Source organism: Notothenia rossii (genome assembly GCF_949606895.1).
Source record: "Notothenia rossii genome assembly, chromosome: 6".
In the NCBI taxonomy this organism is placed as follows: domain Eukaryota; kingdom Metazoa; phylum Chordata; class Actinopteri; order Perciformes; family Nototheniidae; genus Notothenia; species Notothenia rossii.
This window is the reverse complement of record NC_136909.1, coordinates 69937666-69956221: the sequence shown is the minus strand read 5'-3', so window position 1 is coordinate 69956221 and position 18556 is coordinate 69937666. Positions and strand designations below refer to the sequence as shown.

Genomic DNA, 18556 nt, shown 5'->3' with positions numbered 1-18556 from the left:
CTACTTTTACTATATTTTCTTTTTATAATAACCATTTTGATTTACACACACATAAACACATCTTGGCAGAATTAATTTCATTTTAATGAAATCTTAAAGAAATCTATGAATCATGTTTCTTTTTACAATATAGAAGATCACATTAAAAAGTGTTTTGTACATTATTATATTTACATGACATTACAAAATGCATACGGTAAACAATTTCACAGTAGAGTGTTTCTTAAGCTTATGGAACCTATTTGATGTCCTAACACTGACACGTAGGCTAGCAATTTATGCAGAAACTGCTCGTATAAAAATTCTACAGAAAGTCCACATAAGGAATTGTGAAGGTGCTCCCAGTGCAGTGAGGCATAGATGGTTTTCAGTTTTCATCTTGTTCCGCTGGGTTGCAATCTCTACAGCAGGGAAGAAGTGTCACTTGAGCGTTGAGGCATAGCCCTCACATCAGTCACTCCATTGGCTTGAATTCGAGCATCACTTGACAAAAGAGGAGTGTCCACTGCAGGAGGTCTGAGGGAGGATATCACCACCACATAGCGATCATCCTCTTCACCCTCCTCATCCTCCAGGCTACCATGAATGTCTGCAGTAACTACTGAATTTTCTGCCGCCTGATGGCTGCAGGAAGGCGACGAGTTGAACACAGGATGTTGTGCAGCTGCTGATGATTCTCCATCAGGGTCCTCTTCGGGAAAGCTGGTGTTAATATAGATTATATCGTCCTTGCTGAAAGTCTCCGGGAGCTTTTCTGTGAGTTTTTCCAAAGTTTCTCGCAGTTGGGGAAAGAAAGGTCGATCGAGTGGATCAGCCCTCCAGCAGCTGTACATGATCTCATACCTAGACACAGGTGAAAGAAGAAAATACTATTAATTTTGATACTATTTATTTAAGATCCTATGTGCAAGTTGCATAAGCAGTTTCTACTTTCACTGCTCATGGCAGTTAAGTTTTCAAAGTTGTTTTTGACTAATGATGTTTGCTCGCTGGATGATTGCCAAAAAAAAGAGAACTGAACAAAGTAGGTACTGTATCAGCACCTCAAGTGCAAACAACTTCTATATGTGCTGAAGCTTAGCATGTTGTTTGCTGCAACACAGAGGACCTTTTAAAGAAATGTCCCCATATTTTATTCCTAAACATTCCTGCAAGATTTAAACAACTAATGTTTAGTTATTATTTTGTAATCTATCATGACTCGGCAATGTCAACTTCAACACAATCAAACCCAAAGACAACATATATTTGAACAAGAGACAACACTCACAGCTCATCCAAACAGTCTCCTGGCTGCTTCAGTCTGTGTCCTTCAAGAAGGTAGTCATAGATTTCATGGTTCTGGATTCCAGGGTACGGCGTCATGCCTCGGGTAGAAATCTCCCACATGGTGACGCCAAATGCCCACTGCATGACACAGAATTGCAACTTTAGATAAGTATTTTCTCCCATTATAAAACCTTATGCAAAATAAACGTTTTTAAAATGTCAAGTGATTACTGACTAACTGTTAAAAAAGTGATAAATATTCTGATACACACACCATTGGTTGTCACACTGAACTGAATGGTAAAGTGAACTGTGATGTAACGACAAAAACACGATCTTAAAATGATTCCCTCAAAACATTTCACAGAGCTACTGACACATTTGATCATCAATCAACACACTGTAAGAGTGTATCACAGAATCTTGATATATGATTTCATCGCGATTCAATTCCATTGAAAAACCATGTTGAATTATTTCCAATTGGATTTCAATCTAAAATGTTTATTCTAAATCTTCTAGATTTCTATCATTTCAAAAACAGGGAAAAGTTGTAAAAGAAGGCATACATCCTAAATTACCACACATGGATAAATGAGGCGGTAAAACAGAAACTTTCCCACGCAGGGCTGACCAATTATTGCTGTGTGAATTCCCCTGAAAAATCCTTTAAAGTGCAACAGACAGTAATGAGCAAAACAGAGAGTGGCAGTTCTTCTTTTAGGGACATGATAGCGGTGAAGACACGATAGCAGATAAACGTACTTACCACATCACTCTTTATAGTAAAAACTCTGTCAGCCAGACTCTCTACTGCGATCCATTTTACAGGCATTTTAGCTATCCTGCCCTGTCTGTAATAATCCCCACTGTAGATCTTCTTAGACAGCCCGAAGTCTGCTACACACACCGTCATGTCATCACGCAGCCTATAAAACAAAAAGCAGGAACGGGTTAAGAATAAATGGGAGCTGCAAATCACAGAACCATACTGAAAAAGTAAAATGACCGAGAACATTTTGCCTTTAATCTAAAATCGATATTAAGATTATTTTCATTTTGTAACCTACATGCAGTTGCGAGCCGCGAGGTCACGGTGCAGAAAGTTCCGACCACTGAGATACTCCATACCCAAAGCAATGTCCACCATGAACTTCAGGAGTGTCTGAGTGGGCAAGAACTGCAGAAAAATGAGCAAAGCAACACAATGACAATTATTGCGTTTATTTTAATAATAAGGATCAAGTATAATAGCTGGAATTTATTTTGGTAACTTATTATGCGTTAAATCTCACCACAGAACTCTCTCCCAGGCGTGAGCGCAGCAGGAAGCTATGAAGATCTCCATATTTCATGAAAGGCAGGATGACCATGGGCTTGGGAAAATTTCCTGGGCCTATTTCCAAGCACACACCTAAAAAATACCAAATGAATGTAAGGACATGCACACTAAACCTCTGATATTAAACATTTGACATTGCAAATTTGCAGGAAACAGTAAAGTGGGATTTTACAAAACGAAGAGGTAATACCAAGCAGTTTGATAACATTAGGATTGTTGAAGTCTTTCATGCATGCTGCCTCATTCAGGAACTCTTCGATCTCCCTTTGAGAGAAGCTGTCCACTGAAAAAAATAAGAATAAAACAGAAGAAGTATTGTTTTGTTTCTAATTTAATAGTTTATAGATGATGGACTGAATTTTTCTTTAAAAGAAAGCTCACGTTTCATTGTCTTCACAGCAACTTTTTCAGATGTCCCGTCGGTTTGTTGTAAGCGCCCCTCCACCACGGAACCAAATTCACCTGATTGAATGAAATCAAGAATAATTCATACTTTGAAATCAGTCATGTGAATATGAATGTTTTCCACACAATTCTCTAAATGACTCTGCTCACTCACCCTCTCCAAGAATCTTTCCTATGGAGAGTAGATTCCTCATTACCATCATGTCCTGAAGTTTGTTCTGGAGTTCATTGCTTACACCGAGGTTCCCCACTGTAGACAGGACCCAGTCAAATTATTGTGTATTCTAAAAAAGTGCCTTCAGCAGGACAACATAAATCGATAGTTACGTCTGTAACTACGGTTCTATGAGTCCCGGATGACTGCCAGAGGCGGTGCTTTAGCACTGGATATGTCCATCGTGCGCATGCACAGCTCAAGTACCAATAACAACAAAGTCACCTGTGACCCATGTGACACCGGCTATATCTGCCGGCATCGTCAGAGGATCTGTTCCCAGAATCTTCTCGCGGGCACAGCAACTCAGGCGTGCCGCTCTCCTGTGGAATGTTAAAGCGTGCCAGCTGGATAGGCCGATTGGAGTGGGCTAGTGGAAGCACCTTGGGCAGGAACGCCACATTTGGCCAGAGGGCAACACCCGAGCCATCGGAGTTCCACCTCAGGCATGTATCGCTCACGGGGAGGGCATGTAGCTCTCCAACTCGCTTCCCTGAGGTTATGGCAAGCAGAAATGCTTCATTCAAGGACAGCCACTTATGCCCCACCTGGGCCAGGGGCTCGAAGGGGGGAGATGATAGGGCATCCAGCACTATGGCAGGTACCAAGCCGGAGCCCTCGGGTGCTAGGGGGACGCTCCCGTGGAGCCCGTCTCAGAAAGAAGGACACCAAAATGTGGCACCCCACCGTGGCGCCGTCGATTCCAACATGTCGGGCAGAGATAGCAGCCATATACACCTTCAAAGTGAAGTGAGTACGTCCACTATCCAGAAGGGACTGCAGGAACTCTAAAATGGTGGCCACAGAGCAATGCCCCGGATTCTCAGCCTTACTCAAACACCAGTGGGAGAAGAGCTTCCATTTGCACTCATACTGCTGTCGAGTGAATCGTGCTCTGGCATTCAGGATAATTTCCCTGACAGATGCCGTGAAAATTCTCAACAGCGGGTTGGGCCCCGCAGAGGCCAAGCCCAGAGCTGAAGGTGGTGAGGGTCGGGATGCCAGATCTAACTCCTGAGCTGTGACAGAAGCTCCTTCCTGTTGGGGAGACGCCATGATGGGCTGCAGCAGAGATTAAGCAGCTGTGGGAACCAAACTCTCCCGGCCAGCGGGGGGCGACCAGAAGGAGCCTGTGCCCCTGAGTAAGGACCCTCTGAAGCGTCTGTAGTATCAGAGGCAGTGACGGGAAGGCATACAGGAGACTGTTTGGCCAGTCGTGCGCTAGAGCGTCCTGACCCATCGTGCTGGTCACCTCTGTCCAGGAGAACCAGAGGGGGCAGTGCCTCAACTCTTCCGAAAAGGTTCCAAATTGACTCCACCACCTCTGGATGAAGCCTCCATTCCCCCGGTGGAGGCTTGTGCCAAGAGAGGAATTCTGCAATCTGATTCTGGTCTCCTGGAAGAAAGACTGCCCGCAGACTGGCCAGGCGGGGGAGCGCCCAAGACAAGAGGCTCTGTTAAATCTGGAGCAGCTGTGCGGACCTAGTGCCCCCCTGGTGCCCATGGGCACACCCATCAGAAGATAGGCCCTGTCCCTCCAGCGCGACAGAGAGTTGAGGCACCGCTGAGACACCCTGACTCTCCTGTGCCTGTGCCACTTGGCGTCCACTGCATGGGGCGCAGCGACAGCAGGCCTAAGGGCACAACGGCTGAGGCCGCCATCAGTTTGCCCAAGAGCCGGAGGAACTGGATGTAAGGCACCATCTTTCCCAGCCTGAAGATGGGAAGAAGGTGGGAAATGTCGTCCACACGACGAGGTGTCAGGTAGGCCCTCATGGCGACCGAATCTAGGACCATCCCCTGGTAAGTGACCTGTTGGGAAGGGAACGGGCAACTCTTCCCTGTGTTTACTGTTAGGCCCAACCGGGCTACGTGAGATAAGAGGCGCGCCGTATCCTGGGCCACTTGAGGCTGGGACACCGCGCAGACCAGCCAGTCGTCCAGATACGGCAGGACCTTCAAGCCCCGTGCCTGCAGGGGTGCGAGAGCTGCCGCCACGACCCTGGTGAACACCCTTGGAGAGAGGGAGAAACCAAAGGGAAGAACCCGGAACTGATAGTGTCGGCCATGAAAGGCGAACCTTCCGGTGATGGGAGTCAATTGGCACGTGGAAGTAGGAGTCCCTGAAGTCCACGTTTGCGAACCACTCCCCCTGTGCGAAACACGAAGGGTGTCTGCTGTGGTTAGCATACGGAAGGGCAGCACCTTCAGGAATCTGTTGATTCCTCTGAGGTCCAAGACTGGACAGAATCCGCCGACTTTCTTGCTAACAAGAAATTACGCCGAGTAGAACCCAGACTGAAGCAGAGGGTCTTCTGACCCGGCCGAAGGCTAGGGGCCGGCGTAGGAACTGCAATTCGTATCCTTGGGTTAGGGTGGAAACCACCCAAAGGTCGGAAGTACAGGCAGCTCAGTAGCTGAGCTGCTGCTGGGAAAAGCACCATGTCGGCAGCTAACCGATCCACCTTAGAGGACAGCCTGTTTCTCGTCCTCCTATTGGGGGGCGAACCCATAGCCATCGCTCCCTCGAGTCGCCGGGAACGGCCGAACTGATCTGGAGAAAGATGCGACAAGGACAGAAAAACTGGCTTCTAAAGAAAAAACAGCACGGGTGCTTATCCCAGCGTCAGCCAAACTTGGCTGCACAGGCAGGACACAGTTAGGCTGAGCGACGCTACTGCTACTAGCTAAACAAGAAAACTCAGCTAAAGCCTGTAATATCTGAGATATTAACAGACACCGGAACAGTTGGTTATTTAACAGGACGCTTTATTGCCCCCTCCGGTGGTTCGTTAATCCCCACATCGACTACCTCTCGCGCCACTCCCACTTACTGTAACTGTCGTAAAAATGCCGTAACGTATATGACAACTCCCCCAGTCAGTTAACAATACTATGACAAAGCCGGAAACTCAAAATGCTAATGATAGCTTGGCACAACGCCACGCACGGTCAGAAAAAGTAAGGGACAACTCCTGGGAGAGGGAGCAGAAACGCTGCCGTCACCGAAAAGTTCAAGCCAAATAGCAAACAAGACAGTAATCAGGACAACTTAGCTGGGAGAGGGAGCGGAAACACTGCCATCACCGACCAAGCCAACACCAACCTGTCCGATCGAAGTTTCTGCGCAGCCGGCCACAGCTCCTGGAGAACGAGTAAGCCCGCGGCTCCGACTCAGTCGCGAAGCTGCACGCAGCCAGCTGCTTGCAGAGAAATCCTTAGATCAAACATTCCAACCGAAATGCTGTAGGCTACAAGAATGTAGCAACGGTACTCTCGCGCAGCCATGAGAGGAACTGATCCTATTACGACACCGGCACATATAGCCGGCGTCACGTGGGTCACAGGTGACTTTGTTGTTATTGGTACTCGAGCTGCACATGTCATATCCAGTGTAAAGCAGCGCCTCTGGCGGTCAGTAGGGACGAAATAGCACTTTATTTATTTTCCACAGTATTGTTCCAGAACATACGTGTGACTTCTATGGCGGTTCGATTGTAAGATCTCTGCGGTGTGTAAAGCACAAACGGCAGCAGCTTTTCTCCACCTCCAAACAGCCGCCTGCAGGGGGGGACAGGGGAAAAGGAAAAACAGGGAATGCTGAACTGCTTTTTCTCAGAAACATCACTACAGCTCAGTAAGCATGCACACACAGGCTGAAGAGGGGGTCATAGTGAGGAAACCCTCTGAGTTGTTGCTTTCCTGACTTTGAGGTCACACACTGTTTTCCTATCTGAACAGCAGCCTATGACACATTCCGATGCATATCCTGAGTGGCCAGACTGAGTCACAGACTTCTTAATAATGTATTATCAGCCGGTTGTTGTCCATCTCTCCAGCTGCCCAGTTATTACAGGCCTCAGGTGCAAAAACAATGGGGATTAAGAGGAAGCAAAGGCAGTATATTAACAGAGTCCGGATATGTTCAGTTCCTTAATTCCTACTAGAGTGTCCCCCTGAAGAAAGATTACTCCACAACCCCCAGGGGTGGAAACTAAATTAACTAAAACATCAACAGATTTTAAGTATATTTTTGCCCCTTTTTTTGTTAACCTATTTCTTTGTTTTATTAATTCCTGATATGTATTTATTTCTTCGACATTATCTCGATTTTACGAAGTCTTATGTGTGTGCAAATAAAATAAAAGGTGTTTTCAAGTTTGGACCTATCATTCAGTGATCTGTAGCAACTTCAAGGATAAGACGATTAAACTTGGAGCAAGGTTGATAATTCAATTAACATCGTCTTTGCGCAGAAGGTGAGAGATAGTCAGCATACCCAAGCCAAGAGTCATAAGTCCTGTTGTGGAAACAGATAGCCCCCCAGATGATAAGCAGCAGAAGACAGAAGCCACACACCACGCCCAGCACAACATTGACCGAGTCTGAGGGCCTGATTTCGGGGCTGGATGACGGGGACACCCCTGGGAGAGGAAGAAGAAATCATAAGCATGTGAAAATGTAGGAAAAACTCTCCAAATGTAAAGTTGTCAAAATGTAAAGTCGGATCATGGTTAGTTTCCCCAACAAATGTTGATTTTCCAACATGTCAGAGCTGTTTGAAGTGAATTAATATGAATAACTGATTATTGATTCTGAATTGCATATTTTCTGCCATAGCCGTTGATGAATAAAATACACGTAAAAAACGATTTACTACTATTTTAAACTATAGTTTGGAAAATGTAATCCCATATAATTAAATTTTGGTCGATCTAACTGGACTAAAGCTTAAGCCTCAACACAAGCCTCTACATCTTCACAGTATGTTAATGGTTCTGTGAGGCCGACTATAGGCTTCTAAATTAAGTTAAATTCTAACATCTGATTGTTAAATTAAAGTTATTACAATATATTCCCTGAGGAAATCCATCGTTTAGTTTCAGTAGATTTGAATCGAGATCTGAGTAGACTGATCAACAAACATTACACTTCCTAGACTAGAGCAATTCTGCCAGTGAAGCTAAAAATAGAGCAGCAATGTTGTTAAAGTAGGCCTATAATAAAAGATAATATAAGATTGATTTTATTGATCCTAATCTAGGAAATGTTTTTGTCACAGTAGCATGTAAACAAGGCATTGCACATAATGTTAATATAATATAGCATCTAAACTATGTTGGCCAGATTGTGAGGTTGACCATTTCCAGATGAGATAAATTAATAGAGCAGCTTACTGTCGTCTGGCACAAACAGCCAGACTCGTGGGCTGACCATGCCGCTCCCTGCCTGCGTGCACGCAGCCACCTCCACACTGTAGGTTGTGTTGAATTCCTGCACATCTACAAAGACCACGGTGGTGTTTGTGTGGATCTGGAATGACACAAAGCAAAATAACAGAGGGCTACTTAATTGTGTCCAGTGTCAAAATTACATCACTTTGAAAAAAAAAGATTTGAAAGTAAATCATTATCTTTTTGGAGTTTAACCTGTAGGTCACAAGCCAAACAGATGTTAAAAGGTACAGTAAGTCATGTAAACTGAAAGAGAAGTAGATTCTTAATGAACAGACAACACATCCAATGCAGGACCAGCATGATAAAGAACATCTTGTACATTTGTGCAACATCTTAAATCCAGGTCAACAACTTTTCATGTCCTCTTTCGTTCAGTGTCTTCCTTTTTTTCTCATTTTCACTTTGACAAACATGAAATGCAAAATAAAAGTCCCTTTTATCTGTTTCACTTGCAGTAATAAACCTTTCTTGGGAAATCCTGGGGATCTTGGTTTTTTACTAATTATACTATTATCATATATAACGCAACTCTCGTTAAAAAAAAGGGAAGGACTTAGTTCATGTGCTGCAATGGCAGGGAACATGTGACAGACCGAGCGCTGTATTTCACAACACACAGTGGGGTTCCTCTGCGTTACAAATTTGCTGACAGTCCGACTGGGAACCAAGAACCCATGATTAATGGTCTTTCATGTCTGTGGCATCAAGCAGTGGGCAACATGTGGTGAAATGTTTTTACAACAGCAGACTTTCAACACATTTTGGGAAACAACCTCAGATTCCCAAATTAGATGGCAACACCACCATGAAACACGCAAAAGAACTTATTCCTCTAATTTAAAGATACTTGGAACTATTTATTTTATTAGTATGTTTAAGGGGCAAGTGGGACAGAGGATACAACAGGTTGTGCACATTTCCAGTCACTATTACATAGTTTGTCAGCAATGATATCACCAACTGACAAAGCATAAGGTTATTTGGACCTGTAGTACACATCCCGTTGTATTCATATCCCATTCCCTGTGAGATGACTCAAAGCCACATGCTGAAGAAAGGAAAACAGACTGCCAGCTTTCACACCATCAGCTTCCTTTAACTACGACACAGAAAAGAAGGACAGGAAACTCACTATTGTACCAGAGAGCACTAACGCAGTCAGTATGACAGGACAATTGATGTTTCCAAAAATAAATGTTATCAAAACAAAGTTAAAGGGTGTTTCTAAAAAGAAAAGGCACTTCTCGTAAATAACTTTCCCTGCTTTGTTGATTTTAAAAGGAAATAGAAAAACTGTTGAGCAAAGATAATAGGGGAGCTGACCTCTGGTTCAGTAGGCAGGACAAAGGGAGAATCACATATTCACTAAATGCGAGACTCATTCTCTACATATTTGTCTGCATGAGTCATTTTTATCAGGAATGTTCCAAAAACCTCAACGATAACATCACTAACAATAGCATAATTATTGTTCATATGTATCTGTGCATTTTAACTATACATTACCAGTATAACATGATATATGAAAAGTCATGTTTTGCTTTTGTACTAGTACTGTCAATATGACTGCTACATAAACAAGGAAGAACACAATAAAACAAAAATGGATAATCTTTAATTACCGCATTGTCAGCAAGCTCACCTTAGTTACTTGTGGGCCATGTCTGATTATAACATCATAACCACTCAGGATGCCATTAATCTTGTCATCTGGGGGAGGTTTCCACCGGACTACCAGCCACGACTCATTCATCCGTGCTGTCACATTTTGGGGATAAACTGATGGCACTGAGAGTGTGATAAAAAAATGTCAAACAGAGGGATTAAAGCATTGCCAAGAGAGGTACAAAAAATAAAATAAGGAATTGTCAAACTATAAAACAAAACAAAAAGTAAGCTGACCCTTCATTGAAATCTTTGATTACAGTTTGGTATGTGGTCACTTCCTGGCATAGCGTATCACATCTTTCAACTAAAATATCCCCTGTGTTGGCTTCAGGAAGGAAACTGGGAGCAGCTCCACCCATTAAGAACGTTGTATTCTCAGTGACACCACTCCTATTTCCTATGTGACCCTTCAGGAAAGTAACAGAGATCTTAGTGGATATGATATTTTTCTAAAGGGGACTCGCTTTGAGCTGAGCAGGTAGTTGTGCAACTACCGTAAATTCCCGTTTAGACATGGTGCTACTGCAAGGAGGATTACATTAAGCACATTTTGGATGGGAATGTAGGCTAATTACATAGTGCTATGTTCCTGAAACCAAAACAGAAATTCGCTACGAAGAGAAGGAGGCAGGATCATAACATAGGTTCTTCTTAGAAGTAAACACACAAGGTGGTTTTTAAGGAAGAACAGTCTCCTTTGCAGCCATTTCTCTAAATCTGGTGTTGTATCAGCAACTGGAAAGGAAATTCAACCTGTAAATTGTTCCAAGTTTCCTTAAGTACTCACACACCTCCCTCAATGGTATTGCTCTGGATCCACATGGTGACAGGAGAGCCCCCCACCTCATTGCTGCAGGAAACACTCAGGTTGTACCACGTCATAGCCTTCAGCCCGGGGACCTCGCTCTGGAAAGACGGCACTGTGACGTTGATAAACCTGATGGTCATCACCTCCCCTTTCCTGCGACTCACCTCTCTAACCTAGGATGGAACAAAGAATATTTGAGAACCTATCTGAAGACATTAAACAACAGCATCGTTTGCTCATGTGTGACAGGGCTTACCCTGATGAGGCATGTAGTAATCGGAGAGAAACCATCATGCCCCGGACTCCAGCTCAACAGGAACTTATTAGACTGCCTCTCCGTCACAGTGACATTAGACACAGGCCCAGGAAGCACTGAAAACATCGTAAAGAAATGCTCATTATCTTCCTAACATGGAGGCATATGTTCAGTTGCAGAGCACGAAAACCTCTTGGAATGTTTAACAGCCCCCAAAAGACCTTGAGTTTTACCTTTGATGTTGATGTTTGCTTCTCTGGAGGTGGTGACACCCTTGGAGTTGTAAGCTTCGCAGCTGAACTGAATGTACTTGTCCACACCTGCAAATGAAACATTAGAGAGGACATTGTAGTCAGTCAACTCTGTGGAAAATGAAAAACAACCAATCCTCAAGGTCAAGATAGAGCTAAATGTTTTGATAGTGGTTTCATTGTACTTCAATACTTGGAAAAAAACTGAAATACAATCCAGCCAGACAAATTCTGGTGAGGTTTGTAGTCAAAGTAACCGCATTCTCTCTGTGTCAAAGGCGGATATGGGGAAAAGTGTCATGTCAGCCTCAAAGGAGAAACAAGAGTGAAACTAATAAAGAAAACGACACATTTGGGGATGACTAACCCCTTTATTAAACCCCTAAAGTTCACATGGAAGCAGCTCATGCAGTAAGCTCAAATTGAACCTCTCCAGTGTGATGTACTGAGGATACAATGCTTTTGCTGGGCCTCTTTTTTCCTGGACGCACAATTTCCGTCTTTCATCAGACACATATCTGCCCAGTTACAATAGGACTGATGAATAGTGTCCCTTTTGTGCACTGTCCTCCACTGTCTCTATCTCAGAAACAATTCCACAAAGCTAATCAAAGAACAGCCTGTGAGAGATGTCTGGAAGCAACTTGGGATGTTTTGTTTACATCTGCACAATATCACAATTATCACATCCTCTTTAGTTAGCCTTTGTGCGCTCGAGAGCACTCAAAAACACTGACCACAGTGCGTTTGTTTGCACGAATAGAGCCTTACTTGAAATAGTTTGGGCTGAATCATTTAATCAACCTGAAGGAAATAAAACATCGAAATAAACTTTGTATCACACGCATCAAAACTGCACAACACAACTGATGTTTAAGTTCAAAGAGAAATCTGCAAACGCATCGGTGCCTTTCCAGCCAAGCTGTGCAAATGTCATTACAACATGCCTCATTTACAACTGCATCGCAAACAGACGGTTGGGACAGTGTGGGCACTGAGCATGTTTCACTGTAAATCCAAATGGAACTGGTCATTCTTATATAATTTTTACCAAAAAGCAATGGCGCAGGAAACATTTATTACATTTCAGAAACCAGCTACAGTTTTACTCTAAAGAAATATTTCCCAATGTTTGAGTCACGCTACCGCTGTCAGGTTATAATATGCTGCATAAAGTCTGTTTTTTTATTTTTATAGTAACGTTAAAATGATGACAAATGGGCTACTTCTCACAGGGTTTTGTTTGAAGGGAGAACCGCCTGTGTTTGCATGTATTTAGCAGTATTTTCTGAAAACTATCAGTGTATCCAAAATACTGTGCTAATATATGACAACAGTGGAGTGGATTAAGCTTCAGGAACGGCTTTATGCATTGATTCTCTTCCAGGCATCTACAGTAAAGTGTCAATTACATCAGCTCATGGCTCAATAAAAGACACTTTCTTTTTAAGTCGTATCGTTTCTGGTAATGAAAGGAACATAATATGAAAAAGGTCATGCAGTTGCATTTCTGCTTTCACTGTACTTGGCAATAACATCAACATAAAAAACAGTAACGCTCATGTAAAAAAATAGGTTGGCATCTCAAATGGAAACTTCACAAATTATGGAGGGAGCTCTCCAGCATTCGGAGATAGCTGTTATTTTTTATTTTCATTTTATATTTAGGAAGTTAACAAGTCCACCAACTTAGCCAACAACGTTCCCCCTTTATTGCTGTGTACCACGTCTTCAGTTGTTTTTGTGTATTCGATAGCTAAAGTTCAAAACATGTGTAAACCTTTGTCCTGAGACAGATTAAATAATGCAATGTGGATAAGAAGGATTTCTTTAATCTGAATTAAATCCCCTTCAACATCACTTCTCTTTCAGAAGGCTATAATAGAAATGTTAGGATGCATGCTAACAACTTTCTAAAACAAAACAAACAATCATGCACCACTTCACATGACAAAGGCTCTCTCCTAATACCATGGGATCCAAGCTCTCGTGGCAAAAGGGGCCCTAGACTAGACTTCAAGTGTGCGTGGGGTGCAGAATAGTGGGTTTACACTGTTTTACTGTGCCAATATTTGGTCCTGCACAGAGCTTTGGTGGCCTGCAGCCTGCCAGCCTCTGTGTCCAGCCCCTCCCTGCTGGGTATGGTGGGCAGTCCCGTGAATGAGGTCTTTGTCCCCGGAGCCAACCCCCGAACCGACTCCCTATGCAGCCCCCCTTCCTCTTACCGCCCAGGCCCTTGCACACGCTGGACCAAAGCACGGCTCTAAACCTTTAACCCCACCAGTGTCGGGCTGTATCACCACTCATACTGCAGTGGGGCTTCTTAGCCAACGGCGAGCAGAAAACTAGAGGTTAGAGAGCCAAAAGGTTATGCTTCGAATAACAAATGTTTGCTTTGAAGAAGAGAGCAGCCCAGGGCATAAAGGGGAGAGTCCATGTGAAAAAGACAGCTATGTAATTTAAAGATGATTCCATGTTGAACTGACTGTTCAACAATCTTGACTTGTACTTTATGTAGAAAAAACGTTACATAGGTAAGGTAGCTGAAAAAAGTATCAATCGATCATTCAATAAAGCAAAAACTAATATTTTGTGGGCATTTGTTGTTTTTATAGTTTTTCAATGTTTCTATTGAAGTAAAGTATTTCGAACTGTTCAGGTCATAAAATTTTTTTTTGATTATGTCAACTGGACTTTGGGAAAATTAGGGTTTGTTCTTTTAGATGTATTCTGAAATGTTATGTAACTAACGATGACAATTACTATTATAGTTCCAGCCTTTCTATTTGATTAGACGAGATAGAAAAAAGAGAAGATTGTTACCACTCTCCAGATTCTTCATTTAATATAAGTCTACAGCGAATAAGACTGGAAACAAGTAAAATGGCTAGCCGAGCTATCTTCAAAGGTGTCAAAATCCAAGATCAAAGGTCACTCATTAACACTTTATTTAGTTAATTGTCAATGACCGTTTACTTCTGTCGTGGATATTTTAAACTCGTCGATACTGTAAAGATGTACAATGAGAGTAATCAATAATAAACTGGTGAAAGCAAACAGCGTTGTCTTGTTGGTTATTTATTTGAAGCTTCAAAGGTACAGGTCTCACAGAGTATAGGATAGTCTGCAGGAGTGTGCGCAATAGTCACAGAATGGCAAAGCTTATATACAAGATATAGGGCGGGCAGACAGAGTTTTGTGTAGCTAGGCGGAACGCCTCAGAAATCTGCTTTCACAAAGATGTCTCATATCACTATAGACACCTGTGTCCTTGAGCTGTTTGAGTATAACGGTTATCAGAATATGGAAGTTCAAACTTTGTGTGAAGAGGAGTAGTTTCAACATAGTCTGCCAAATCAGCTCTGTGGCCTTGAAGCGCTTGAGAATAATAACCCTCATTAGAGTATACAGAGAAAAGAGCACATATATCAAGAAATTGTACAATAGTGTTAGACAATGCTTTTAGAAGTATTTGGCTTTACCATATAAGGTAACATAAGAAATTGCCACTACACTTCTTGGCCTCTTTCTGCACTAGCTACCTGGCATCTGGTTGCACCAGAGACAGAGCCAGGCTAGCTGTTTCCCATAGTATCCACTCTTTATGCTAAGCTAACCTGAATAGCTGCTTGAAACCAGCCAAAAATGTGCTCAACAGACATGAGAGTGGTATCTATCTCCTCATAGCTCTCTGTCAGAGCTGAATATTTTACTTCCCAGAATGTCAGCATTTCCTCTTTTAAGTTGCATTCCATGTGTCACTTTATCTTGAGTTCACAGCTAGTATAGCAGCATTACAAAAAGCAAAGACCACGCATGAATGACAGCAGTTAACCATTCAGGGTGCACCAGGAGGCCCCAGTGATGCTGACCGTGGTGATACATCTCATTGGCGTAAGCAGTGTATAGATGCTGAGGCAGCAGAGCTGAGGCAGAATAGAAACCACCAACAAAGTGAAGCTAGTCGAGTAAGACCTGCTCCACACATTGTCACCATTTTCAGAGGTCCCTTTATCTCTACTGGTGAACCAATTCCACATTGAATCACAGGAGGATGTTATTCAAAGTGAAACTAATCAACTGTTTTAATATCTGTAGAGTGTGCGTGTCATTTTAGTGGACACTTTTGAAACATATTTAACAAGACAGAGGTCCGTCTAGTTAACTAAACGGCTTCTTTTCTTTTATCAAATTTAAAACACACAAATAAGTTTTGATCAAAAGCACTTAGAAGGCAGATAAAAAGGACTTTGAAGGAGCATTTCTAAATCAAATAAAGTATTGCTACCAGAGGTAAATTACTTCCATAGCTCTTCCAAAACATTCAGACTGATAAGGGAATAACATATGAATCCTATATTGGCTAATTTCAACTTATTTTTGCCAAATTCAAGCAGTTATTAAGCGTTATGCCAAATTATATTCTAATCCTACCCCAGACAATTTGTTAGGGGAACAGTAAGAAATAACACTTTTCTTTCAAGACCACTTCAACAGAAACAGGCAACAAGAGGGAAGCAGTATAGCTGTTATTCAGTAGATCCCTGTGAAACACTATTTTCTCTGTATGTGTGGAAAAAAAGAGAGACAGTGGAATTTGTGTTGTCTCACCTGACACAGAGTAGCTGCTTGGAGAGTTATGAAAGTCACTATCAGGTAACCCATCACGAAGCCAGCGGATTTGAACAGGGTCTGGAGGTCCGACCGCCTCACATGAAAGTGTGAAAGATTTGCTTCTTGTAACGTTCCGGTCCTCTGGTTGATGGATAAATGTTGGTAAACCTATAGACAGATTAAAAGAGCGTCATGACAAATGTGGACGCCTCAAGAGTAACTAAATGTTGGCACAATGTTGAAACTCACCTTCCACCTCAATGGTGATCGGGTGAGACTGAAATGTTCGGGAGTTGATACTCAGCCTGCAGCGATACTCCCCAGAGTCCGCTCGCTGCACATGGACAATGCTGTGATACAGTACATGAAGACATTTGTCAATCTGTGTAATTAGTAGGGCTGCAACTAACAGTTTCATTATAGAACAATTTGAGGAAAAACATCTAGATACATCGTTTTGGCCATTAAATGTAAATAAATTATAAAAAATGTCCATCCAAGTTTCTTAAAGACCAAGGTGATTTCTTTAAATGCCTTGCCTTGTTTTGCCCCTTTAAAATCCAAAAATATTCAGTTTAATATGATTAAAACAGATAAGTAAACGTATTTTTCTCGCATTTTTGCATTAAAAATTACTTTAACATTTCACAAATGTTTTAAACGATTGGTGATTATTTTCCTGCCAATGGACTAAAAAAGACTAGTCATTGTGCTTTTAGTAATCAGTCATTGACATTTTTTTGTTGTGTTCACATACCTGACAGTGGAGAGTAGCGTGGTGACCCCGTCTGTGGTGGTCTGGAGCTCGTTGATCACCACCTGTACGTTTCCTGCCAGTTCCTGGCCGTTCTTCAACCAGAGGATGGCGGGGTCCAGCCTGGCATCGGGGATGTCGATGGAACAGTTAAATTTAGCCTCATGGCCTTCTGACAGCTGGATGGAGCCTATGGTGGGCTTGAAGTGCAGCCGTCTGAGCTGATCCGGGGTCAGGTAAACCCTTGAAACACGGCCTGGTACCACAAGAGGCTCAGAGGTCCTGATGGGACGATGGATCCGGCCCCTTGAGTGCTGATCTGTGTGTAGAAGGGGAAGTTATGTCAGCACAATGTTCAACCATGGATTTCAAATGTCGGTGACGGGGTTTGAGCAATAGGCTGTCAGGGTCAGTATGTTGTCTGTGTATATGTGCATGTGCAAACTGTGTACATGTAGTGTAAGTAATGTGTGAATATGCTAGTCTTTTATCATGTACTATGTTGTGCTTTTTATATATTGTGGAACTGCAGGATGGAGTCCAAAATAAATGTCCTAACAAGGACAATAAAGTGTATCTTATCATATCGTACCAAAAGGTTTTGATAAAAAGCATCAGAGATTTGCCTCCCAAAGTGACAGAACTGAGCAGGTGTTACATCTGACACATTTTACAAAACCAGAACTAAACAGAGTATCATTCAAACCTCACAACAGTTACATTATTTTCATGAACAAATTGTCTGTATTACTTACTTACAGAAAATAAAATTGCTTCTTTGTTTCAACCAACTGCTAAATCTTCAAATAAATATGATGATATAGAAGAGATGAAGGCAATATATGAGAAATGTTAACTTCAATTACTTTGTGGACTCTGTGATTAAAGAAGACTTATTTTCTCTCATCACCAATCAATTAATCTGCTGATCTTCAGCACACGTTTTTACTTAGGAAAAGAAAAATATATATATTTACTATGAAAATCAATATACTTTATGTATCTAAGAAGGTATGAACAGTTAAATAAGGCCAACAAATGAATGAATATCAACTTAATGTGTTCAAATGCATTTCTGAAGTGACTCTTTACCGTCAGTATGTTTAGTAGTGTGTTTTTTACTTACACATTCCAGCCTATATCTGAGTGAGCGAGCCACTGTTGTATTACTATAATTAAAAAAAGAAGCTCCAGGGGTAGCTACACGTTTAGTACTAGGACACGCTGTTTGCTTTATGCTTTTAGATCGTTACAGGAATTTTCTGTAAGAATAAATTACATTAAAATAGTATACATTCTAAAATTATTTAAGATTTCCGACGGCGGTTATGAAGCTATTTCAAGTATTATGATGTATTCCAGCTGTGGAGAACAGACCCTCTGCACATGGATCGAATTACGCGTGAGATGCCACTTTGACGGACAAGAGAAAATCTCCAAGAAGATAAACAACTCACCGCTGACCGGACTCCCCACAATAATGGCTATTGTCGTGGCAGAGAGAAAGGCTCCAAACCAGCCTGGAGTGGACATATGTGCCATGATGACCAGTCTCAGCTCTTCACTGCTGCTCTCTGTCCTGCAACAGGCTCCAAATGTGTTTTATTCTAAGAGGATTGTTCGGTACCGGACACTACAGCTCCGAGAGTAACCAACATCACCGAGTAGCATGTCTCCAACGCCGCTGCTGTGAAGAGTTGTTGACACGAGAACACATTCAGCTGGAGGGGGAAAAAAA

The 18556-nt window shown here is 42.4% G+C and overlaps 1 protein-coding gene across 1 annotated transcript; it reads right to left on the bottom strand.

The window, feature by feature from the left end:
• Positions 1 to 62: 62 nt before the first annotated feature.
• Positions 63 to 18537, bottom strand: mertka (c-mer proto-oncogene tyrosine kinase a). The gene is made up of 19 exons (XM_079690335.1): positions 18276 to 18537; positions 16822 to 17137; positions 16314 to 16414; positions 16062 to 16232; positions 11433 to 11519; positions 11200 to 11315; positions 10927 to 11116; positions 10110 to 10255; positions 8408 to 8543; positions 7510 to 7654; positions 6703 to 6791; positions 3171 to 3266; positions 2993 to 3073; positions 2802 to 2894; positions 2565 to 2683; positions 2340 to 2449; positions 2039 to 2198; positions 1271 to 1407; positions 63 to 843 (listed from the first exon to the last, which is right to left on the bottom strand). Exons 1-19 carry the CDS (start codon positions 18358 to 18360, stop codon positions 402 to 404), a joined length of 2820 nt encoding a protein of 939 aa, XP_079546461.1. The 5' UTR covers positions 18361 to 18537; the 3' UTR covers positions 63 to 401.
• Between the last annotated feature and the right edge of the window lie 19 nt (positions 18538 to 18556).

Coding starts and splice junctions, on each gene's coding strand:
- mertka (XM_079690335.1), bottom strand. CDS start 18,360: ATGGCACATATGTCCACTCCAGGCTGGTTTGGAGCCTTTCTCTCTGCC. Junction 7,655..8,407: donor GCTGTTTGTGCCAGACGACA/GTAAGCTGCTCT, acceptor TTCCTCTCCCAG/GGGTGTCCCCGTCATCCAGC. Junction 3,074..3,170: donor AGGAAAGATTCTTGGAGAGG/GTGAGTGAGCAG, acceptor TCATTCAATCAG/GTGAATTTGGTTCCGTGGTG.